Consider the following 27,296-nt stretch of genomic DNA (forward strand, 5'->3'; position numbering starts at 1 on the left):
TCAGTCCCTGCCACTGAAAAACAGCCCCACAGCATGAGGCTGCTGCCAGCACACTTTACTTTTGGGGTGGTACTCTGCAGGTGATGAGCAGAGCTGGTTTCCTTCAAACATGATGCTTGGAATTGAGGTTCATCAGACCAGAGAATATTGTTTCTCAGAGTCTGAGGGTCCTGTAGGTGCTTTTCTGCAAATTTCAAGTGTGTTTTCATGTGTCTTCACTGAGGAGAGGATTTAAACTTGCCACACTGCCATAAAGCCCAGAGTGTTGCAGTGATGTTTGTCCTTCTGTGGGTTTCTCTCATCTGCATATATGATCATGGAGCTCAACTAAAGTAACCATCAGGTTCTTGGTCACCAGTATAAGCAAGCCCCTTCTCCATCAATTGCTCAGTTTGGCCAGGAGGCCAGCTCTAGGAAGAGTCCTGGTTGTTTCAAACTTTTTCCATTATGGATAATGGAGGCTACATGCTTCTGTGAACCTTCAATACAACATAATTTTTTCTGAACTCTTCCTCAGATGTGTGGCTTGACTCAAACCTGTTTCTGAGCTCTACAGACTGTTCTTTTGACCTCAGGGCTTGGTTTTTGCTCTGATATGCATTATCAGCTGTTAAACCTTTTCTGAAAATTGTGTGCCTGTCCAAATCATACTCATTCAAATTAATTTGCCAGAGTTTAACTCAACTCGAAGTGTAGTAACATCTACAAGTGATATGAGTGCTCCTGAGCTAAATTGCAAGTGTCCCAGAAAAGGGTATGAATACTTATGCAATGGAATCATTTATGTTTTTATTTCTAATACATTTGCAAAGATGTTACAAATCTGTCTTGTGCTTTGTCATTATGGTGTATGGAGTGTAGATTGACGTGGGAAAAAAAGTTATTTAAAGCAGTTTAACATGAAAAAAAATGAAGGGATCTGTGTGTGTGTGTTATATTATATATATATATATATATATATATATATATATATATTTAATTTCCATTTAGTTTTGTTGAAGTATTAAAATAACAAATTAAATAAAACTAAAACTTAATAAAAGACCTATACAGACATAATAAATTCAGACATTATTTAACTAAAATTAAAACCGATAAATACAAATCACGACAGTATAGTTTATCAGTAATCCTAAGAAATAACACTAAACACACATGCTAAAAACAACAACTTAATTACACATAGTAAGAAATGGTTATAAAAACTGAAACAGAAGTGAAACAAGTAGTAGAAAAGAGCAGAAATAAAAAGCGATACTTGTATCCTTTGCCGGTGTCCCAGCCCGGTAGAGTCGATGGTCTTTGCACTCTTCGGTCATCACATGAGGAGGCCTTCACACGACAACTGCCGCTACCGCTAAACTAAGCTTTTTTATACCCTAACAAAATACTAATTGAATTTAGCTGAACACACTTTCCTTATTTTTCCACAACAAATGGCCAAGCAAGCGCAGACACTGACAAGATACGCGAGACAGAACGAGACCAAACGTGATATCAGCACATCTCCAGACAGACAGGCATACATTTACAGTGTCCTCCATAAGTATTGAAACAGTAAAGACAGAATTGCTCTGTTGGCTGTGGAGTCAAGACATTTACAAATATGATTAAAAGATGAATATGAGACAAAACTACAGAATGTCACATTTTATTATTAGCCGTTTCAACACATACATGTTTTACCAAATAAAAAGAACAGCACTTTCAGAGTTCATCCCACTCATTGATGTGAGCATAAGAATTGGGACAGTTGCAGATCCCTTGCTTGTTTTGGGGAGTTTCTGCCTTTACTCTCCTCTCCAGCTGGTGAAATTCATGTTCAATCAGATTTAAATCTGGAGATTGACTTGGGCAATCTAAGACTTTCCATTTCCTTGCCCTTATAAATTCCTTGACTGAACTGGCAGGGTGTTTTGGGTCATTGTCCTGATGCAATATGAAGCACTTCCCAATGAATCTGGTGGCATTTTCTTGAATATTGGTAGGCAAGATGGTTTTGTACCCTTCCAAATTCATTCTGCTACTGTCATCATACATTAAGTCATCAGTAAAGTTGAGAGGGCCTGTTCCAGAGGCAGCCATGCATGCCCATGCCATGACATCACCTCCACCATGCTTTACAGATGAGGCTGTATGCTTGGGATCATTTCAGTTCCCTTTTTTCTCCACATTTTTGCTTTCCCATCACTTAGATAAAGGTTCATCTTTGTCTCATCGGTCCATAAACACAGTTCCAAAACTCTTCTGGCTCACCTTTGTGCTTTTTTGCAAACTCTAATCTTGTCTTTCTATTGTTGGTGCTGGTCAGAGGTTTGCATCTTGCTGTGTAGCATCTGTAATTCTGTGTCAAAGTCTCCTGAGGACAGTAGATTGTCAGAGCATCACCCCAGCTTTCTGGAAGTTGTTGGTGATTTTACAGACATGTCTTTTAGGGTTCATTTTCACAGCTTTTATGATTTGTCTGTCATCAACTACTGTTGTTTTCTCAGCTGATCAGGTCATTGTTGGTTGCTGGTGTTGCTGGTGGTTTCCAAACTCTTGATTTCTCAGTGCCTTTTGTTTTTGCTAGATCTCTAACTCACTTCCTCTTTTCTTTTAGCATCCAAATTACTTGTTTTTCTCTCAAAGTCAGCTCCCTCGTCTTCATCCTGGTTTGTGTGTGTCATCATCGATTGCAGGATTGAGAATGCAGAAGTAATGGATATAACTGATACGACATTCCCTGCTTTTAATATCTGAAGAATTAATGCAACAGGACACAGCTGATCACTTAGAAAGACCTGAGAGGCAACTGCTCCAATACTTATGCTCACATCAGATAGAGGGATGAAACTCTAAAAGTGCTGAACTTCTTAGCTGCTAAAACATCTGTGTGTTGAATCACCCAATAATAAAATGTGACATTCTGTAGTTTTGTCTCATATTCATCTTTTAATCATATTTGTAAATGTCTTGACTCCACAGCCAACAGAGCAATTTTGTCTTCACTGTTCCAATACTTTTGGAGGGCACTGTATATATATATATATATATATATATATATATATATTATGTATGTGTCTCACTCGTACTGTGTATGTGCGTGTACATAAACACGTTAACACGTTACATACTCGTATGTGTGTCTCACTCATACTGGAATGTGAAGCTGCGGGCTCTTTGATCGCCCCCTGGTGGCTGGCTGCAGCACAGGTCATAAACCCCGCCCTCTCCATGTAAACGAATGGGACTTCAGTCATAACAAAAAAATTACACTTCCAATAAAAATTTTCCAAAATATGATTTTGGTCATTTACGGTAGTTGTTATCAAGCTGATATGTTCAATTGTTTGTTTTTGTGATAAGTTTGATTTTAGTTAGTAATTTGATGCTATAAAAACGGGGCGTGTCGTTATGGTTGATTGGGTCTGCGGGAGTTTGGTTCCGCGGCTCCACCTCACAACTCCAAATGAATCTCTACTGCGCAGACTCGGGCTCCAAATGAATCTCTACTGCGCAGACTCGGGCTCCGAACGAATCTCTACTGCGCAGACTCGGGCTCCGAACGAATCTCTACTGCGCAGACTCGGGCTCCGAACGAATCTCTACTGCGCAGACTCGGGCTCCGAACGAATCTCTACTGCGCAGACTCGGGCTCCGAACGAATCTCTACTGCGCAGACTCGGGCTCCGAACGAATCTCTACTGCGCAGACTCGGGCTCCGAACGAATCTCTACTGCGCAGACTCGGGCTCCAAACGAATCTCTACTGCGCAGACTCGGGCTCCAAACGAATCTCTACTGCGCAGACTCTGGCTCCAAACGAATCTCTACTGCGCAGACTCGGGCTCCAAACTAATCTCTACTGCGCAGACTCGGGCTCCAAACTAATCTCTACTGCGCAGACTCGGGCTCCAAACGAATCTCTACTGCGCAGACTCGGGCTCCAAACGAATCTCTACTGCGCAGACTCGGGCTCCAAACGAATCTCTACTGCGCAGACTCGGGCTCCAAACGAATCTCTACTGCGCAGACTCGGGCTCCGAACAAATCTCTACTGCGCAGACTCGGGCTCCAAACGAATCTCTACTGCGCAGACTCGGGCTCCAAACGAATCTCTACTGCGCAGACTCGGGCTCCGAATGAATCTCTACTGCGCAGACTCGGGCTCCGAACGAATCTCTACTGCGCAGACTCAGGCTCCGAACGACATCATTTACTCACGATGGCAGCGGCCATACGGAGATGTTTTGGCTTCACTTTTCTATAATGGAAGGAAGCGGAGACGCGTCGTCCATCTTTTTTTACAGTCTATGATATATATATAGACACACACACACATATATATACACATACAGTATATAGCATTCATGTCTCTTTAAAAAAAAGTGTTTTACTGCTTTAAACAGTTTGGTGGAATGGGCTTTCAACAGAGGGACAGAAATATATAATTTCATTGAAAATATCCTTATTTGTTCTTTAAAGATAAATGAAAGTCTCATGGATTTAGAACGGCATTTATTGACGCAGTGATACACATCCTGTCTCAAAGGAAGTCACTGATGTGTTTGATGACTCAGTCTACATCACAAACCCCCCGGTGAGAAAACTTTGTTCTGACAAACCTGTTTCCAGACACGTCGAGCACGTGCAGCTCTGTAGCCTGCGAGAGCTCGGGAGGGATGCGCACCAGACGGTTCTCTCTCACACACAGAACATTGAGACTGCAGCAGCCGCCGATCTGAGACAAATCACAAAAACAACATGAGCAAATTCCCCTGCGACCACTGCAAAACGCTCCGGAAATCAGCACATTACCCCGTCACAAGAGAGAACAACATCAGCTCCGCCAGCATACGAATATTAGCAGGAAAACAACTGAGAAGACGGAGAGTAATGAACAAAATGAATTAAACACAGCTGCACTAAACGGCAAGCAAACCTTTCCTAAATAAGCGGTTTCAGTGACAGTAAGCCAGCAGAGTTAAAATTAGAAGCAATTAGAGGTGGTCTGAACTAGAGTTAATGGGCAGCTAAAAGGCAATGAAAGCTCTCAAATGTAAAAGATTTTGGAGCAATGGATTCCTATGGAGAGATTCACACCAGACGCCAACACTCTGACAAAGTGAGGATTTTCATCTGTGTGTTAAGAGTATGCTTACATTTGAGCACAATGGTCAAGAAGAGTTATTTTTCATCCTTAAGAAAAGCTGGAAAATATATTTGACTTCAAGCTGGAAGTTTAGAGGTGTAACTATCCAGTTTATAAAATGCTAATTAAACATTATTAAACTGACCCCAGACAGCTTCGCTGGTTTTTCATCCTGATTTTTATTATTTGGCATTTCTGTTATCTTGCATTGGTTACAAGCCTCCATAATAGTTCATGCACAGGGGTGCCAGATGTCAAGAGTTTAAAAGGATACATTTCCTTCCCAGTGTTTTACTAACATATTCGATTATGAATACAGCCAGTTTGTTCTCCTTCACAAGGCCAATGGGCTATTTGTTGAAACTAAATCTGCGAGGAAACCTTCTCAGATGGCATACTGTAATAAATCCAAACATAAATCTCGGCTATATTGTTTGTGATTGTTAAATAAAATGATTGTGATTGTTTACCGTTTCAACAGAAAAACCTCACTTTGTGAATCTCACATCATTTGGAATTACTGGAATTAATATTAGAAAACTTGACTGTTTTAACATCTAGTACAGTGGAGAGCAGACAGGAAGCAGAATGGGACACAGAAAGGAGGACGGGATCAGGAAAGCATCATATGCCGATACTCAAATTTGGGTCAGCCGAAGTGCATTTGCACTATATATTGGAGCACTGCCTATTAGGCTATCAGCTGTGACTTTAGAAACATTTCTTAGGGTTTTACCAGTTTTCACCGGTAGAAAGTGCGTTAATTAAAAGTAATAAATATATGATAAATATAATAATTCAAACTAAATGTAATGAGTTGATGTTCTCTTGATTTGTGCTTGCATGAAAATGCAATAATTTTGACAAAGAATTAGTGATCAATAATCACGATTATAACGGATAACCACAATTATTTTGCTCAGTTTGTCGTTACGTGCAGTCCTGCACTCCGACATTGCTTGAAGATGAAATAATATGAGAACATGACATTTTACTGGCTTTTTGCGTTGTGTTGTTCAAGTTCAAGTTTATTTGTATAGCGCTTTTTACGATACAAATCGTTGCAAAGCAGCTCTACAGGAAATTAAGTTTCCACAATATATTTATATATTGCAGAACCTTAATATATTTAACTTATGGCAAAATTTGGTAATTCCAAAATTTGGTGTCCATTGAGTGAGGTCAGAGCTGAGCAAACTGACTCGGAGAACAAGCTGCCTCATTTATACAAAGCCATTGTTTAAACAAGACAATAACATTCCTCAAATCTCGTTCAGCTGTCACCAGCGCCCGTCCTCACCCCACACACAGGAAAGTATGGAGGAGAAGGGGGAAAAAAAAACCCTTTAAGAACTGGAGATGAGGGTTTCTCAAGAACATAAGACACTTGAGGGCTGTTGAAGATGACACAAGACACAGAGCAGTAACACAACAAGCTATGTGTTTGTCCGGGGGTGTGTGCCATGGGCGACCCATCCCCTTGATCAAGCAGATTTGATGGAAAATTATGTCCCAGAAGAACCTTAATATGTCTGAATGCATAATATGCAATAAACATTATATCTCAGAAGATGTGTTAGGGTTCGTAAAGAATAATAGCTGGATTTGTTAAGTTTCAGAGGAGGTATACTCTATGCTGAGGATTTTTAATTCTAGACCACCACAAAACTATGGTACCAATAAGTTCAGCATTGTGACATCACAGACAATTAGAATATATTTCAAATAGGCGCTGGATACTATTTTCTCAACATAAAGTAGCTTTTGCAGCACTAGATACTGTGTCTGGCATTCTTGTCTTTCATGTATAGCAGTAATAAAAAGAGTATTGCTCAAATAAAAAAAATAAAAGATTATTCTGGAAAAAGCATGACAATCTTCAAGGACTTGTTCTAGTTCTAAACAACTCAAAGTCCTTCAATGAAGGTAGTCGTTAAAAATACAGATACTAACTTCTTAACTGAACCAAATACCACTCCACTCACTTAATGTTAATACAAATAATTAGCTAAATTAAACAACTTCCATTCTTGATACTGTTAAACACACAGTTTGACAACCTTGTGAACTTGTATGCAAAGTAATGTCTAAATATACAGTGTCCGGGTAAACTAGCAACAGCAAGAAAAACGAGTTCCAAGAGTATCTGAACAGTTACTGAGAATGTGCCATAGGCGCCAGTGTACAGTAAACACACAGACTCACCCCTGGAGAGAAGTGCAAGCAAGATGTGTTAAAAGAGTTTGCTGCCATCAAGTTCCCCTGAGAGCTCCCTGTCTAAACTAGGAAGTCATGAGTACAATTTGATGTGCATTCAAGTGACTTTGGGTCGAATAAAATGTACAGAATGGGCAATTTGAAACCTTTTAAATATACCTTTTAAAATATTTACTAGGTGTATTTATTAAGGGTCTAGTTTATGGGTTTCAGCATTCCCGAACTTCCACAGAGAATGATGGGAAATGTGGTTACGCCTCATGAAATGTTCTGCTTGTTTCGTGAATAAGGCCCAATGACTAGGATGGCATACCTCTTTTGGTAAAGACGTTAGTTGATTCCTATCACAGTTGAAGTTGGAGAGTTTCTTTAGTTTTCCAATACTTCTTGGCAAATTCTGAGAGGAAAAAAAAAAAAAACATTTGAAAATCACTTACACATGTACTGTAACCGTACACTACACCGTTTCCACAGTGACTCGTCGAGTCGTCGCTCTGTTGAGAATGTCTTGTGTGTTAACCGTGAACATACTCGGGGTTGTTTTTGGAACCATACCTCGAGTAAGCAAGGTTTGGATTAATCAACCAAGAGTTCAGGGTATGGGTGACGGTAAGTTAACCTTGCTTTCTGGAATACACCCCAGAGGTGCTCCGCTCCCAGAGATCAACCTTTCCTTTCTGCTGAGTTTAAATCTAACCCTAATCAAACACATAAATAACCACGCTTCTGGGGTTCAGAAAATTACTGACAGGTGTGTTAGAGCAGGGCTGAAACTGAGCTCAACACCATTTAAATTAGCAATTTTAGTCAGCCCCACGTTATAATTTTCTTATGTTGTTATCAGCAATTAAAATGTCATGATTTTTGAAAATGTGAAAAATCAAATTTTTTTATTATTAAATTTAAATATTAAAAAAAAAATATGCAATGAATTGATATTCAATAAGTTGATAATTAACTCATTTTAATGACCACAATGTAATGTTTTCCTCTTGCTAATTGAAAGCATGTAGACAGTTCATAGGCTCAGGTGCTGTAACTTACCACCAGCTGGTTTTCTGTCAGCACTAGTTCTGTCAGGCTTTCACAGTTGCCTATGCTCTCCGGGAGTTGGACTAATCGGTTTTGATCTGCTTTCAATATTGAAAGCTGTCTTAGTTTACCTAAAGGAAAACATATATTACAGTATGATTACTGCATAAAAAGAAAGTCAAACATCACAGCTCACAACCCAACAAGGGTGGATAAGTAGGTTAACCACACGCCCAATAACCGTTCCATTAATATAAGCTCTTCAAGCTTAAACTGATATTTTGCATTATATTAAAAAAAAGCAAGACAAAAGAAACAAGAAAATTATTTTTTGTCTCTCCCTTCTCCAAATTAAAAATCCAACTCCTCCATCACTATCTAATTTCTGCAGGTTATGAGGGACAACACACAGGCACTGCAGGTACCGGTCGGGTCCTAAACACTGACCTAATCCCTCCGGCAGCACGTCTATGAGGTTCTGGGACACCAGGAGGTCAGTGAGGGAGAGGAGGTTTCCCATCTCCTCTGGGAGGCGCTCTAACTTGTTCTCCGATACATCCAGACATGTAAGGCTTCTCATACTACCCAGTTCCTGAGGCAGAGAAAACACACACACACAAATGTAAACATGTATGCAAACTCAGGCACAAGCACACAAAACAAGCCTCTTACCGGTGGTAATTCAGACAGCTGGTTTCCATCCAGCCACAGGTCTTTCAGACTGACAAGACAGCCTATTGTCTCAGGCTGCAAGAAAACAAGTTTGACAGAGTTCAGATGGAGCAACGAGAACACAGCAGGTGACTGTTACCAATGTGCACAAGAATGCAGGCCAGCGCGAAACATTCGTGAAATGCCATTCCTGCATCAAGTCCAGCCTCTGTCAAACAGGGGTCACATTCTCGGAAACAAGGGTTTTAGACTTGGACAAACGGCAGTACACTAAATCAACTCTTGAAAAACTTCCCACTGTTTATATTAATGTGTGAATCTTAAGAGATCTGCCAAAAACATGTTTCTCCCCAAAATTAAAAGGAAGAAAACACATTTTTATTTTACATAAAGAAAACCAAATTTTAGCAACATTAAAGTATTTTCACTCAAAAATTTAAATTGTCATCATTTGCTTGTGTCTTTCTTCTGCTGAAAACACAAGAAGATATTCCAGTAACTAAACAGTTGATGGTCCCTATTGACTTCCATTGTATTTTATTCCATACTAAGAAAGTCATTGGGGACCATCAACTGTTTGGTTACCAACATTCTTCAAAATAACTTATTTTATACTTCACAGAAGAAAGACATTTTCATAATGTTTGAAGTGTTCAAACGTTCATATGGTGCAGAATTATACAACAGGGAGTAAAACATTATTTGGCATATAGAGGGGCTTCAGGAAGCGGCTTCAACTCGACCTCCCATATACCCCTAAGGACTACTAGTCCTATATATAATGGATGGCTTAACTGATGTTAAATTATGTTGGTGGAGTAGATGGAGGGATGGTGCTGCTCATATGATTCGACAGTCAACTGAAAGATTAGACTGGCTCACTCCTTGCGTGTAGGAATTTCATATAATAAAAACTAATTAATCAGTTAACCAATTAGTTAAAAGTGAGAAATTTTATTGAAAAAAATAAAAAATTTCAATCATGGCTCTGCTCTCCCTCAGATAGGCTATTAAGTGTGCACCCTCAAACTTTGCCCTGTGTATGTGCGAATAAGTGTAAACAGGTATTTATTAAATAATTTTATTTAGTGAAGCGCAACCCTCGTAGAAAGAATGTGTGTATTATTTGGTTGGTAATTGCATGCATTTCACTTCGCAAGATACATTTTGTGTAGTGAATTCATCAAACGCACCATCAAACGGAGTATAGCCTACTTTAGAAAAAAAATAACACCCAGTATAATTACTGAGTAATGAGAATGTTTAAATGTGTTAAACATTTGTTGCGTATGTGTATGATACACATACTCTTTATTAACTGCAAGCCTTTTTATTCGCCGCGTGAGTTTTCCTCTTTTATTCTGGTGAGTGTGTGCATTCCTCCTGACGCTAGAACTGTTGGCTGACCAAATCTCACACACACACACACAGAGTAGCGTTACCCGGACTCTTTCATTGTCATTCTTGGTGATTTTAATAAAGATAAATCTCACCCGCGAACTGCCTAAATACAGACAACATATCACGTGTCCCACCAGGGACAGCAATATACTGGACCATTGCTACACTGTTTTAAAGGATGCGTATCACTCTGTCCCCCGTGCAGCACTGGGACTCTCTGATCACTGTTTGGTTCATCTTCTACCAGCCTACAGGCAGAAACTTAAATCTGCTAAGCCTGTAGTAAAAACTGTAAAGAGATGGACTGTTGAAGCAGAGCAGGATTTACAGGCCTGCTTCGAACTTACCGATTGGAGTGTTTTTGAGGCTGCAGCTACTGATCTGGATGAGCTCACCGACGCCGTGACGTCCTACATTGGTTTCTGTGAGGACATGCGTGTACCCACCAGGACTTATTTAACATTTAACAATGACAAACCTTGGTTCAGTACAAACCTCAAACAGCTTTGCCAGGCCAAAGAGGATGTTCACAGGAGTGGGAACAAAGCCTTGTACAAACAGGCCAAATACACACTGAATAGAGAGATAAGAGTGGCAATGAAAAACTACTCTGAAAAGCTAAAAAAAAAACAGCTTTCAAGTAACGACCCTACATCAGTGTGGAAAGGCCTGAAAGCCATCACCAAGCACTGAGGCCAATCAACAACTGGCTGAAGACTCAAACAAGTTTTATTGTAGATTTGAAATGCAAAAGCCTGGTCTGTCACCCCAAACCCACTCTGACCGTCTCACAACACAGCCATCAACACCTTCCCCCTCCCTCCCCCCTACTGTTTCTCAGCCTGTAATCAAGATCTGTGAAGAAGATGCAAGCAAAGTCTTCAGGAAACAAAAGATAAGGAAAGCCCAGACGGCTATCATCCATCTTCACATTGATCTTCAACAGATCACTGGAGTTGTGTGAAGTCCCCTCCTGCTTCAAACGCTCCACCATCATCCCTGTACACAAGAAACCAAAAATCTTAATAACTACAGACCTGTTGCTTTAACGTCTGTGGTGATGAAGTCATTTGAGAGGCTCGTGTTGGCCCATCTGAAGGACGTTACTGGACCCTTGCTGGACCCCCTGCAGTTTGCTTCCCGAGCAAACAGGTCTGTGGATGATGCAGTCAACATGGGACTGCACTTCATCCTCCAACATCTGGACAAACCAGGGACTTATGCAAGGATCCTGTTTGTGGACTTCAGCTCCACCTTCAACACCATCATCCCGGACACCCTTCAGAATAAACTGACACAGCTCTCTGTCCCCACCTCTGTCTGCCAGTGGATCACCAGCTTCCTGACAGACAGGCAGCAGCTAGTGAGGCTGGGAAATCTCACATCTAACACCCTCACCATCAACACTGGAGCTCCTCAGGGCTGTGTTCTCTCCCCACTGCTCTTCTCCCTCTACACGAACGACTGCACATCTAAAGACCCCTCTGTCAAGCTCCTGAAGTCTGCAGATGACACTACAGTCATCGGCCTCATCCAGGACGGTGACAAGTCTGCTTACAGACAGGAGGTTGAGCAGCTAGCTGTCTGGTGCAGTCACAACAACCTGGAGCTCAAAACGCTCGAAACTGTAGAGATGATAGTAGACTTCAGGAGAAACCCCCCTGCTCTCCCCCCACTCACCATCATGAAAAGCACTGTGACTGCAGTGGAGTCATTCAGGTTCCTGGGCGCCACCATGTCTCAGGACCTGAAGTGGGATACTCACATCGACGTGAAAAAGGCTCAGCAGAGATTGTACTTTCTTCATCAACTGAAAGTTCAATCTGCCACAGGTGCACATGACAGTTTTACTCTGCTGTTATTGAGTCGGTCCTGTGCTCTTCTATAACTGTATGGTTTGGGTCAGCCAACAAATCAGATATAAGAAGACTGCAGCGGACTGTTAGGTCAGCAGAAAGGATCATTGGTGTCCACCTGCCCAGCCTTCAGGACTTGTACTTCTCCAGAGTGAAGAAACGGGCAGGTAACATCATCACAGACCCTTCTCACCCTGGACACGACCTGTTTGCGCTTCTTCCCTCAGACAGACGCTACAGATCTCTGTGCACTAGAACATCTAGCATAAAAACTGTTTTTTCCCACATACCATCTCCAGCTTAAACAACTAGTAATTCATTCCCCATCTCTAATTATTGACGCTCTCCCTAGTACTTTGTATATATATATGCATACAGCTGTATATATAGAGTAAATGAGGCACAAATCTGTACATAAATCTTCTGTTCCAGATTCTTGCACATTATTATTATTATTATTATTATTAAGTCTTATTTAAATGTTTCTGTTCTCATGTCAGATATATATGCATGCTTGCATGTATGTACCAAGAGCTTAAAAACCACAACAAATTCATTAAATTAAAAAATGTAATAAAAAAAACACAACAAGTGTGTTTGCGCACACTTGGCGAATAAAGCTGATTCTGATAACTCTGCCCGGTTATCATTTACTCGTGGAAACAGCGGTGAAAATGTATTTTATATAAAAAATTTTTTAAAAAAATGCTCGTTATTTTTACTCCCACCGGCGGAAACATTGGATGTCTTAATTATTTAATTTATGTTTAAATAAATTTGTCATGAAAACTTATGACAGCTACGGTTTCAATGATCATATTTCAACAAAGAATTATAGCAGAAACAATTATATCATTAGAGAGTAAACTTTGTGTACAAGTTTCTTTTATCTGAGTATTGATTATTATATCTGAAAGTAAATAAGCAATTAAATTTAACAGTTTGGGCTCTGTAGTACATATGTTTTTGTTGAAAAGGTTCATTTTGGTACATTTTATCTATTAATTTTCAGTGAAAATGAGAAATATGTATGTTAACTGCATGTCCTACTGAGTACTGCAATTAAACTGTTAACAAAAAGTTGTTTTATTTGTTGCATAAAATGTAAATTTGCAGATAATCTTGATTTTTTTTTATCAGACAATAGCCATAACAGTCAGAAATTAACATTGTGACATCCTTACTCCAAATGTTCTCACACATTTATGGTTTCATGTGGTCCAATATCTTTATGCAATTTTTTATTTTTTTTTGCTTTTGACTTTGGGATTAGATGTGATGAGGACATATCTTCATCATACTGGATTCAGCCTAATAATCAGGCGAGGTTCCAGAGATGGTGTGACAGCTGCCATATTCCAAGTCTTTTTGGACAATTAAAGTCGTTATTATTGTTATTAGTCCATTTAGAGCATGCCATGAAAATCTCAACACTTACCAAATTATACAGTTCATTGCTTCCTACATCCAGTTCTTCAAGTTTATGAAGTTGAGACAGAGACCTGATTAAAAAAAAAAAAAGAAATACAGATAAATTTGCTTTTGCCTTATGCACGCACACACACACACACACACACACAGAGCGTTGTGAGATGTACACTTACTCTGGTAAATAAGTCAGCAAGTTCTCTCGGAGTTCCAGTGATACCAAGTTACAGAGGCTAGATAAAAGACAGAAACAATGCACAATTTTAAGAATATGCATAAATATAAACCATTACACATTCGAGCAGTAGATTATTTTGTCCTGATGTGTTTTCTGAATTTAATTTGCATTATAGGACCACCATACATATTGCCATTAGGAGAGATGTTATCGATATTTTAAGAGTAGCGTTTACAACACAGAGTTTCTTCCTAGTTCACATAAAGACCATTAAAGGATATCAAGATGCAACTAACAGCATCCAACAAAGTAATAACGTCTCAACCATAAGAAAAATTAACACATTGGAAAAATTAAGACTTTAAAAGTTTTTGAAATAAGTCCCTTATGCTCACAAAAGGCTGCATTTGATCAAAAATACAGAAAAAACACCGCAATATTGTAAAATATTTTTATAATGTGAAATAACTATTTTCTATTTGAATATTGTAAAACGTCATTTATTGCTGTGATCAAAGCTGAATTGTCTGCATCATTACTCCAGAAACTGTCAGAAATCATTCTAATATGCTGATTTGCAGCTCAAGAAACATTTCTGATTATTATCAATGTTGAAAACAGTTGTACTGATGAATATTTTTATGGAAACCGAGATACGCTACCATTCAACAGTTTTGAGTCAGCAGCAAACTCCTCACAGAAATGTCTACTTGTTTTCTGTTAAAAAAATGATGTGCACTGAGATAAGGGTGATCTATCCACTGACAGAGCAGGGCGAGGCGCTGTGGGAAGCACACTTAAGACACATCCTGAGATAGCAATCACAATCTTCCAGTGCGCTCAGCATGACACTCACAGACGGGGCAAGTGACATTCCCGGTTATTTATTTCAGGGCTTCCAGGGACTTTCTGCTATTTAAAACATGATATAGTTTTAGAAACAATAACTACATCAAATTATGTAACAGGAGGGCAAGAGGACTTCCCCGTTCAAACTGAACATAAGCCAGATATTCAGAGATAAGGCCACTCACATTTCTAGAAAACGTGTGGCTATCTGACCGCTTCAGTCAGTCACACGGACAGCTTGGAGGACTATTTGTCACTATAACTACGAAAAACCAAAATTTAATCAACCCGGAGAACAGACAAGAGTTCAACATGCTTTCAAACGTCTGGAGCTCAAGGCTATAGACAGCTAAAGTAACGCAGACATTAATCAGGTTTGTCTCCTGAAATGAAAACGGAGAGAAATAAAAGAGGATTATTGTTGGAGGCTGTAGCGAATGGAGTATTTCAATTCCACAAACTAAAGCCTTTGAATACTGCGGTAATAACAACTGTCTGCCGTCAGTCAGGGGAAAAACAGTGTCATTGCCACACATTAATGTTTTTGTTTGTCAATAGGTGAGTGATATGCATGTGTGTGACTGAGCTGACTATAGTATATGATTACTGAGAGGATGGCACGGAGGAGAAAAGTCAGCTATCACTGATCTCTATAAAAAATATCTGCTCACTGAAAAAGATCTCCTCACTGGCCAAATCATTCTGCCTCTGTCCTCTCCACTGAGCCAGATTAAACCATCGACAAGAAAAATAGAAATCCTTTTTGCCCCCACTTTCAGCGTTTGAGCTAAGGGCAGGCACAAATGTATGAAAAATCTCAAAAATCCTTCATTTCGATTAGAGAGAGATAGAGATATAGAGATAGATAGAGATAGATACACATAGACAGAGAGATAGAGATATGGAGATAGACAGAGATAAATATAGATATAGAGAGAGATAGAGAGATAGATAGTAGTGCTGTCAAACGATTAAATCGCATCCAAAATAAAAGTTTTTGTTTGCATAAAGTTTTCTGTATTTATTTATCATGTATACATAAATACACACACATACAGTATATATTTTGAAATTATTTACATGTCTATATTTATATTAATATAATTTATATTTATATTTAATATATAAACAACCTATTTTTCTGAAATTCATACATGCATGTGTTTGTATTTAAATATACATAAATATACACAGTACACACACATATATTATGTAAACAAAAACTTTTATTTTGGATGCGATTAAGCGAGATTAATCGTTTGACAGCACTAATCTATAGTTACAAATTTATCATCACACCAGCAGCAAGTCATTAACATGTGTCTAGTAAGGGTTAGTGGCAAACAACACTGTTTTATGTTTAAGTCTCACAGTTGATTCACTTCTACAGCGAATCAACTCACTGGTCATAAAGGACTAGCCTAGCCTTATGAATGAATTTGAATGATTTTTCTAGGCACTTTCTGACGGTTCAGGCTGCTAGAGACTGCCACTGAGCTGTGAGATAGAGGGACGACAAGCATGGAAGAGGAAATTACTCAGGAAATGAAGAGAGCCGTGGAATCGCACAACGGAGAAAAAAACTAAAGTTACCCGGACGTTTCCTAGATTTCAATCTGAAAGAAGTCCAAGTTACTACAGAGACAATGGTGAGAGGTGATGTGAACGTTCACTTGAATAATAGGCCCAAATGCATTCTGGGGTGGGTTTTGGGAAACAATAGCCGCGTTTCCACTGTCGGGCCAAAAGCGGGCGTGCTAGTGCGTGCCAGGGCCAGTCGCGTTTCCACTGTCACTTCCAGGGCTTGATCGTGCCTCGTCGGTGCTTCCTCGGGGCCAAAGGCCAAGGTTTTTTGGCCTGACGAAAACCTCGGGCCAAAGCGGGCCAGCTGGGGTTATGAACAAAGGCAGAGTTTCTCCGCATCTGGAGAGCATCAGCACCGCGGATCATTTCATAAACAACTATACACCAGCATTAAAGACTTTAAAATAATATGTTTAAAGCACCGGCCCGACAGTGGAAAAGCAGCTAATATGTCATCCTGGAGTACTCATCAGCGAAAGAAATAGTCGAAATCACCCACCGATAGACTAATCTACAGAAACCACTGTCTCAGTCTCAGTGCACATGTCAAAATGTCCCTGAGGATAAATGCTTTTAACTAAATTTGAAAAAGTGGAATCAATTTTCTGAGATGACTAAAAGTTTAAGAAGTTCTGATATCATATCAGCAATAGTCATCAAGTCACGGGTTAATTATTACTGTAACCATCTCTGATGCTGATTAGTGTCCTACAACACAGAGAAGGAAGACGCCACAACTAGGGTGGATATGGCAAATGAAGTCAGTTCATCTCAAAGACTGACTGTCTTCATCAGTTTCCAACAGTGATCAAATTTCACATGAGATCATCTGAGAATGTCATCATAGATCAAACCCTCTTAATATCATAAAAATATCCCTCTAAATATTGCAAACAAAGAGCCAGATTATCTGGTCTAAAAAAAGGAGAGCACATAAAAAAAACTAGATTAAAAAAACACTTACTTTCCAATGTTGTCTGGAAGTGCTTGTAAAGAAATGTCATTGATGGAAAGGCATGTTAAACTCCGTAATTCCGGAAAACTATCTGGCAATCTGAAACAAAACAAAAACAAAGTACAAGTCACAGTTCACTCAGGGACTGTCAGAAGAGAATAATAGATAAAGTGCATCTGCTCTGGTGGACAGGTGAAAGAACAGAACATGCTCACGCCAGCAAAACATGATCACTCACTATTGTTCAAAAAATGAACAAAACAAAGAATTGCTAACAAGAAAGTTCTGCCAGTAAACTAAACCATATGGTTGTTTGTTACAAAATAACCAGAGAATACAGAAGCAGTCAAGCATTGTAACATCCAGCAAAATGGGGGAACAAATTGGCAAACTGGGCCAAAGTGGATCCAGTGCTAATGCATAACGCATGACCTGCCAAGCACAACACAGCTATTAGGGTATCGTCAATAAACCGCAGAGATGATGTATTAGACATGCCATTAAGACACCCAACCTCAATGCACACGCCACAAGAAGCACAAATAAAAATGACCGTGGATCAGTATTACCAACCTGATGAAGTGTTGGAGGAGCTACTCTACAACTGCAGTCTACTCAGAATGTAAAACAGATAAAGTACACACAAGCTTTTCTTTAAAAAATAAAAAATAAAAAATAAAAATAGTAAACTTCATTACAAGCTACTAACAAAAATGCAGCTAACCACAGATGCAATGTCTCGTTGATTAAATTTGAATTATACTAGAAACTAGGCTCACGCTTTATTTTAAGACCAATTCTCGATATTAACAAACCTGTAACTATGACTTTTGCCTCAAACTCCTAATGTGGAGCTTATTAATAGTTAGTGCGGTAGTTGTTAAGTTTAGGCATTGGATAGGATTAGGGATGTAAAATATGGTCATGCAGAATATGCGCACTAATACACAGCCAATATGTTAATAATAGGCATGTTAATAAGCAACTAGTTGATAGTGAGAATTGGTTTCTATACTAAAGTGCTACTGAAACTAGAATTATTTATTCAATTAGGGTAACAACATCAAAACTTAACAACACGAATTAATATAACGTAAAATCTTATAGTATTTTTTGTAAACATTTGACTTTTCCAGCATTTTTTCATGACCTGACCACATATTGAGCTTTGCAAAACATGTCAGCAATCATACAGGATCAGAATATCACACAAAAGCTGAAATGCACAATTACCTTGTCAAAGGATTTCCACTAAAATCTGCTACTTGGAGGGTTTTACAATATGAAATGCTTTCAGGGAGTTCCATAATGTCTGTGGACAAAAAAAATGAAAAAAGAAAAGAAAGAGGAAACAGATTTAATCCACTTACAACAATAAAGTTGCAAAGACTGAAGTCTCAAAACCAAAGAGATATTCTTTATAAAAGTTAAGACTCGACCACGCCCCCCTAAAATGGCTCATTCAAGCACGCCCCCACATGTCTACGTCACGGTGTGGGAAGATTTGCAAAACACCGCCCAAATGTATACGCAATGAAAGAAGGTGGAGCTATTATTCTGGCTGTAGTGTTGTTGCTGCCGCCGGAGCCATGTCCTGGAGACGCGGTGTTTCGTTGAGAAAGAGAAAGTATTTTGTTTGGGCTTCCAAAAGAGGACACAATTAGAAATCAGTGCTTAAGTTGTATTTACAACACTGTTCCAGAACAGTTCAACCCAAATATTAGAGTGTGTGCAGCACATTTTACGAAGGACTATTTCCTGAACCTGGGAGTAGCCTGCCAGCTGTGCACAAAGGCTGTTTCTATAAAGTGGGGCAATTCCAACTTTGCAAGGACAGTCTGGTGTTTCTAACTCACAGCCTGTAAGTATGTTTTCATATTTAAAGAACTTGCCACTGACGATTCAAACGTGAGTTTTGAGCAGTGTAGAGTAGTGCTTGTTGTTTGGCGTTTCTACGATCACAAATGCAGACATGGTGATGTTTACACATCGCAAAAAGATAGTATAATCATTATAATCAGTAATTATGTCCCCACTGGATGCAAAATGGGTTTTATTGCTTTTGGATCATCGCACCGGGACACGGCATCACAATACGGTAAGGGGGCGTAACATTTCCGTCTCGCGCTTGAGCTATTCGGCCAATCACAACGCACTGGATAACTAGCCAATCAGAGCACGCCTTGCTTCTCAGAACGATGAGCTTTGTAAAAATCGATGCGTTTCAGAAAGGCGGAGCATAGAGGAGCAACAATAATGTACAGTATGTGGAAAATAATGTTTTTTTAACCTTAAACCGCATAAACACATTGCATTACAGCAAATACACAAAATAATGTTCTTTTTAGCAACGTCCTACGGCAGAGATGCCTATAAGAAGCCTTCCTTTGACCACATTTTAAGTCAGCACAGCATGCATCCTTTACTGAAACATGCAAGATGCCATTAAAGCATTACTTATAATTATTAAAAAATGAAACATTTAAAAAAATATTTTAAATCAAAACAATTTCCTATCTTCCTCAACATCTGAGAGTGCTATGCAGTTTTATACTAGTAGAGAACAGCATTGTTAGCTTAATGTTATTGCAAAATTCTGCTGGAATCAACTGTGAGTGGTGTATCCTTCCAGGGAGGAGTGCTATAGAGCGTGACAGTATATTTTACTATTTCAGTATACCCACTATTTCAGAGGCCTTTCTTACGAAAATATTTATCCCATAGAGAGCATAGGGAAATTTGCATTGCTTCACTGGAGTAGTCAGGCCACTTAAGGACCACGCTTTTAACATTTGCATTGTTAAAAGCGCTATACAAATAATATTGACTTGACTTAGGTGTTCTTCTGCCGCAATTTCCTTATTACAGGTCTCTTATTGCTGAACATTTCTGGGTAATGCAGTTTTTCTACCAGGAATTCCACTGTTAAACATGATTCATTTAAAAATGAGTTGAGGTAATGCTGGCTGATGGTTTCAACAAAAGCATATACCGTTGATTAACAACCTAGTAGCTCGCAGTAGGTTTGTCTTAGTTAAGTTAATGTTCAAAATTGAACATTAACCCTATGGAGAAATTGAATGAAATGTTCACTTGTAGAACATGACTGTAGCATTCATGGCTGTGAATAGAGCCGTAAATCTTTACAGGTTCCATTTCAGATGCTTCCTTACAAGATACAGAGACAGCAAGGTAGCTTACAGGGGTTTGGAACAAAGCCAGTATTTCAATCATTTATGTGTCTGCCATAAAAACGGTGCTATAACTAAGAGAGATCAGAGTTCAACTACAATGCAATGTCAATTTATAAGGGAGGAACCTCCACAGCAAGACAGTGTGTAAACACACAGAGCATAAACCATACTTAAAAAGGGATAGTTCACCCAAAAATGAAAATTATGTCATTAATTACTCACCCTCATATCGCTCCAAACCCCTAAGGCTTTCGTTCATCTTCACAACACAAATTAAGATATTTTTGATGAAATCCGAGAGCTCTCTGACCCTCCATAGACAGCAACACAACTGCAATGTTCCCAGACCCAGAAATGAAGACATCAGTAAAATAATCCATGTGACACCAGGGGTTCAACTGTAGTTTTACGAAGCTACGAGAAAACTTTTTGCGCGCAAAGAAAACAATAATTTATTTAGCAATTCTTCTCCCCGAGTTACCATCTTCTGCCATGTTGGAGAGTACCTCAGAATGTAATCAATGTAATCAGCGTTGTTTACGTTCAGTAGAAAGGGCACGCATGCTGAACGAACAACGCTGATTCTTTGCGCACAAAAAGTATTCTCGTAGCTTCGTGAAATTACGGTTGAACCCCTGATGTCGCATGGACTATTTTACCAATGTCCTTGCTACGTTTCTGTGCGTTGATCGTGGTAATATTCTTGCAGTCTACAAAGGCCTTACGGGTTTGGAACGACATGAGGGTGAGTAATTAATGACAGAATGTTCATTTTTGGGTGAACTATCCCTTTAAATATATGGGCAAAAAGCTCTAAATATCATCTATGCTAGCAGAAGAAATATTGGGAATTACTGTGGATGTTGCTGAAAGGTTGTACGTAGTTGTTGAGCACAGAAACCCAGCTGCTGAAATAACGCTGGGCGTATGCTGGAAGCGTGTGGGAAGGGCGAGACGCGGGAGGCCAAAGTTTCTCACAGACACGTACAGTAATTAAACAGTGGTCTGATAAAGCAAAGGGCTTCTTACCATTTCGAGAGATGTCTAGCTCTACGAGCTGGTTGAAGTTGGCTATATCCCCCGGCAGCCGCTGGATCTCATTGTCACTTAAGCCAAGTTTTCTCAGCTTAATTAAATTGAAAAATGGCTGCAAAAGAGCAAGAAACACCAATTAATTGCTACTGCAGTTTGAAAAAGTCATGCACAATCAGGACTAGTGCTAGTAATTTTATTATAAACGTAATTACATATGATTTTTAAAAATTAAAGAGTAAACATGTACACAAAAAGTGTAATGTGCAGTATCAAATGATCAAATAATCAACTTAATTTATTTTTATATTTATTTATTTTGGCATACCATATAAAAAATTTAAATAAAATAATGCTGGATGGGAATGCCGAAATGCGGCTAACATCATAAAATGTGCATAAAAATACCTTATGCACACAATTGAATCAGATCATTTTTTATTTGATAGGAAAACATGCATAAACTGTGATAAAAACATTTTGCATGTGCAAAAAAAAAAAAAAATCATGACTTTGCCTCATCAAAATCATATTTCTAATTGGGATCACAATTTTAGCTTCTCTTGAATTATTAAATTTGCATCTGTGATATTTACCTGCTGGTTATTTATCCTAAAACATTTCATTTTATTTTGGCATTTGCATTATATTGCATTGTTAACAAGCCTCCACAAACTTTTATGGTTGTGGTTGCCAGATATAAACAACATAAATCCCCCCAGTCAGAACGTTTCTCCTAAATCATACATTTGCTACCAGTTGTTTAATCAGTCTTCCCAACCTGGCAACCACGTGCATCTTCATATTACATAAAAAGCACAGATGAGCTGAAAATGCCAGCAAACCTGCAAGTAGAAGTTTTGTTTGTTCCAGTAAAAGTGGAAAACAGCCAGTCTGTTTTCTTTCACATGATTAAATCTGTGAGCAAACCATTACTCTCTTGACTTATATTTTTTGAGTATAATAATTGTGATGAACAATTTAACCATTATCGTGCAGCCCTGGTAGATCATGTAATTTGATAACTCGCCTAACAAGCAGACCAATCTCATTGTGCATCTAAAATACCATTTTAGTCATTCTGAAAAGCCAACGTCGGTGATCAAAATGATTTGGTATAATTACCTCACTGAATCGTTCAGAGAATTAACTCCCAAATTGTTCTGAGGCACAAGTAATTTATTATGTGGGACGGAATTGAAAACTGTGCTTTATTTTCAAATGTTTTATGCAATATGCTAATTTTTGCACCAGTTTAATTCATGTCTTTGAATGAAAACAGTTCAAGATGGAACGGAACACTAGATTATTAGATAACGAATATTTTGCAGTATACAAAACTTTTCCTTTTTTTAAATAATTTTCATTGTCATTGCTGTCACATGATCGTGACACTTTCTCTCATCAACATGGAAATAAAAAGGCCTAATTATTTTTCATTTGGAATGCAATATTGCATAGAAGCAGTCGAGTTAAGCGCAATGCATTGGGGGATTCCATACAGTATGCTTTGTTGTATAATGCATATTTTGCCAATGCAGTGGGTTATTCTATGCATACAAAAATTGTGTACAGTATATACTGCAGAGATTAAGAAAAGTACACTATTATGCTATTCCAAACACAGCCTATGCAAATCAACAGGGTGTTTAGAGAGGATTATGCTCTACTGACTCACATGAGTATTACTGATGTGTTGGTCTAGAAGCACAAGACATACAAACGGGCTACAAACAGAACCTCCAGATATTCCACAATCAATTTACACAGAAAAAAACTAAAACTAGTTTATTAGGTTAGTAATTACTAATGTCCAGTGGCCTGGCAAAAGCAGCTCAGTGTATGGCTCTCTATGATGTAATCAGCTATTCATGTCTATCTGCCTGACCTACTTGTTCAGTTCCTCCCACCTCTCACTGGCACCACGACTGACACCAGGAAAAAAGTGCCTTTGAAGCACCCCATAAAACAGCGCAGTCAGATGGAGAATAGAGCCCGTTACAAACATACAACCTGCCTGCAGCATCTCCTCCGCAGCGCTTATATTGTACCTCCTGCATGTTCAACTCAATCTCCAAAGCACGTTTGGCTCTAGATAAATATATTATAGCCCCAACGATCATTATCATAAACGACCCTGAGTGCTCGTGGTGTGTACAGCTCCTTGCAGTCCAGTTGAAACCAAGCCAGGGTCCGGAACAGGGACCGAGATTTTTGTGTTAAATGTGAAAGTATCATGTAGAAATTACAAATTGCAGCTTTAGAAATAAATATTTTATTTGATTGAACATAAAATTTATTACACATAAACATTTAAGTTACAATGGCCTAACAAAAACTATGGAACATAACTGCCAGCAGGTGTCGGTAAATGTCTTCATTCGATTCGTTCAAACGGCTGATTCATGCAGGAATTAAATAAATGGCTCTCTTTATGAATGGGCCTTCGAATCATTCAGAAACTAAACACTGCTGTGTTGGTCGGAGACACGCAACAATTCTGCTGTGGCTTTATAGGTATTATGTTCACTGCAAAATTGAGCAAACACACATAATATTGTGTTTCAAATATAACACAATATCAACTTATTATTTCCTGAACTGCTGTATGAAATCACATTTAAACTTTTGATATAAATATGAGACATACAGTGGCATTTTTGCACCAATATCTTGAATTTTAGGGCATATGAAGTTGTTGCCCTGCATCGTATTTGTGAACAGTCAACTATATATGTAATGTAAGATGACGTACAGGTCTGGGGGCGGGGCCAGTGCGTTAACTGGGTTCAAATATTTTAATCGCATTATTTTTTCATAACTAATTAAGTTAACACGTTGTCTGTCTGAATACTGGATTGTGATTGGCTGGCAGGTATGCAGTAAAACAGTCTAATGCGCAGGTAGTTCCAAGTCCGTTTAATCACCGTTCTATATCTATAGTTTTTGACTTTACTAAAGCATAAAAATACCATAATATGTTTGCAGATATTTAAGAAACATGTTAAGTTAACATACTTGTTTATTTGAAAAGCAATGCTACAGTCAGTTATTCTCCTTTGAAAATGTGCGCTCCAGCCCGGATTGTCGTCTCTGTTTTGGTTTGTGAAACCCGCCCACTGCCAGTTTAGCCAATTGTATTTCGGCACCCCGGGTTGCCAGTTGGCAGGAAACACAGCGCATTTAATTTCAGTCATCGTCATGTGCGCTCGTTCTGGTTGGTGTCGTCAATCTGGCAAACTGCGTGTGCATCAAGTCTGAGGAGGAGGGGCCGGGAGAAAAAAAACCCTCTCCAATATTTAGAATTTGGGCAGCAATACCTAGTTCAACCGCTAGGTGTCAAATCTACATACAGCACCTTTAATGCACTGCTTTAATTGATGCACACAAACCCACACACATCACTCGCACACAATGTTTTGCATTGGTTCTTATTTATAACAACAAAGATAAAATAAAAACCCATGTTCCCGGGTTCGCACCATCACAGAACTCGTTTCTCCACAGTGAATAAATCCCCATCCGAATCCACGAGCTTTATGTGAATTTATTTTCACAGACGTACAATTACAATAACAACAATTATCCGAATAGGGCTTTAATGTCCATAAATGACATCTATAGAATTCTTCTGATAGAAAAATCCATCCACCACCAGCTAAGCTAAGACTGAAAAGAAAAAGTGTGAAAGAAATGGATATTCAGGCAAACTTTAAAACTCTGTTAGACAGCCAGCAGAGAATGGTGTGAAACTGACTTCAAAAACTGTGTGGCTGCTCTTTGAGATCCATGCAAAAAATAAATAATGCATTGCGTTTCACACAGCTTTTCAAACACCGTTTGCAAAATCATCTGAAGACCTTCATGGTAACTTGCAGAACAAAGAGGAGCAATTTTGGACATCATAGTGTGAAAAAAATTGTATGCAAATGATTTTATATTCCTCCACTAGCATGCACAGTTCAAATTAAATGATGGGATTTAAAGAAATGTTTCACTCAAAAAAAGATATGTCTGTGCGTGTGTATGTATTAAATCTCACTCATGTCATTCCAATCCTGATATGTATCATTTTCTATCTGTCGTGAAATAAAAAGGAAAAAAGGTTGTTGGTTTGAGTCTCAGGTCGGGCAGGGATAGTAGGTGGGGGAGTGAATAACCAGCACTCTCTCCATCAATACCACGACTGAGGTGAGACCCTTGAGCAAGGCACCGAACCCCCAACTGCTCCCCTCCGGGTGTATGTTCACTACTGTGTGTACACTTGGATGGGTTAAATGCAGAGCACACATTCAGAGTATGGGTCACCAAACTTGGCCACACACCACTTCCCTTTCCCTTTTCTAGAAATCAAAAATGGATAATGATTTATACTGCCAAGCCCTTTCAAGTCATACAATTGCTTTTTGTGAGGAACAGAACAAAACAGAGAAAAAGATTTGTACCTTACAGTTCAACTCATGGGAGAGCAGTTTGCTCCATCACTGTACACGCTGGCTTTAGGTCTGAGGCTCAACGCTCTAGAGAGGACAGGAACACACAGGACTGGCTGTTCCTGTCAAACGGCACAACTGAACAGAGCAGAGCGCAGGTTTGAACATTTCAGTGCACGCTTATTAAGATAATTATGGCAATCTGCATGAAAAACAGAGACAGTGTTCCTCTCATTGTTTGATCAGCAATTCTTATGAGGGTGCTGGTTTTGAGTTTTTGTTTGGTAATAATAATAAATAACCAGTGAATCAGCAATACAATAATGCCTATCTGACATTTGTGTACATGGACACAGACATCCTCTAATAATGAAAATAAATAAATAAATTGTCAAAGGGTTTTATAAAATTTGCTTTAGTTTTTTTCCAAATTCCATTTTTTCTGTTTTCATTTTTTGGGGGGGTGAAGCTTTCGTGATTTAATAATCAAAAAACATTAATTTGTTGATATCATGAAACTTATATAAACTTATATAAACTTATATAACCTAACAACTATTTTTTTTCCAAATAGTGTGGTTTACGTTTAAATTTTTCTAAATTATTTAATTGTTTAAATACTCTTTAATAATCAGGTCTAATCAATTGAATTATTAAAACTTTACCAAATTAACAATTTTACATTTTTACATTAACAGGGCCCTACTTTTTTCTTTTTTTGAAATTCTGTGCTGTCTGTTTTAATTATTCTGAATATATCATAACAGTGATATGTGCATTCCTACCAGGACTCATCTAACTTATAACAACGACAAACCGTGGTTCACTGCACTCAGACAGCTCTGTCAGGCCAAAGAAGATGCTTACAGGAATGGGGACAGAGTCTTGTATAAACAGGCCAAATACACACTGAAAAAAGAGATCAGAGTGGCAAAGAGGAATTATTCTGACAAGCTAAGCATCCAATTCTCTTCCAGTGACACGCTTCAGTGTAGAAAGGTCTGAAAGACATCACCAATTACAAGACACCATCCCCAGCACTGTGGAGAATCAACAACTGGTAGACGATCTGAATGAATTCTACTGCAGGTTTGAAAAAACACCATTCACACCTCCTGCAACCCCCCCACACCTGAACTGTAGATAAGAGAAGATGATGTGCGCCAGGTCTTCAAAAAGAACAAGAGAAGGAAGGCACCAGGCCCAGACGGTGTGACTCCAGCCTATCTGAAATCCTGTGCTGACCAGCTGGCCCCCATCTTCACACAGACCTTCAACAGATCACTGGAGCTGTGTGAAGTCCCCTCATGCTTCAAACGCTCCACCATCATC

General features: G+C 38.9%; 1 protein-coding gene across 1 annotated transcript in view; it reads right to left on the reverse strand.

Annotated features, from left to right (window-relative positions):
• The window catches only part of LOC306882073 (leucine-rich repeat-containing protein 1-like), a 44,160-nt gene that overhangs the window by 9,351 nt on the left and 7,513 nt on the right, over nucleotides 1-27,296 (reverse strand). The window contains exons 2-11 of the mRNA XM_079436522.1: nucleotides 21,529-21,646; nucleotides 18,539-18,617; nucleotides 17,315-17,404; nucleotides 13,916-13,972; nucleotides 13,750-13,813; nucleotides 9,055-9,129; nucleotides 8,830-8,974; nucleotides 8,395-8,513; nucleotides 7,664-7,747; nucleotides 4,607-4,722 (exon numbers count right to left, since the gene is read on the reverse strand). Of these exons, the coding sequence (XP_079292648.1) occupies nucleotides 4,607-4,722; nucleotides 7,664-7,747; nucleotides 8,395-8,513; nucleotides 8,830-8,974; nucleotides 9,055-9,129; nucleotides 13,750-13,813; nucleotides 13,916-13,972; nucleotides 17,315-17,404; nucleotides 18,539-18,617; nucleotides 21,529-21,646 (947 nt within the window). The remainder of the gene's footprint in view (nucleotides 1-4,606; nucleotides 4,723-7,663; nucleotides 7,748-8,394; nucleotides 8,514-8,829; nucleotides 8,975-9,054; nucleotides 9,130-13,749; nucleotides 13,814-13,915; nucleotides 13,973-17,314; nucleotides 17,405-18,538; nucleotides 18,618-21,528; nucleotides 21,647-27,296) is intronic.

Source organism: Barbus barbus (genome assembly GCF_936440315.1).
Source record: "Barbus barbus genome assembly, chromosome: 16".
Lineage (NCBI taxonomy): Eukaryota > Metazoa > Chordata > Actinopteri > Cypriniformes > Cyprinidae > Barbus > Barbus barbus.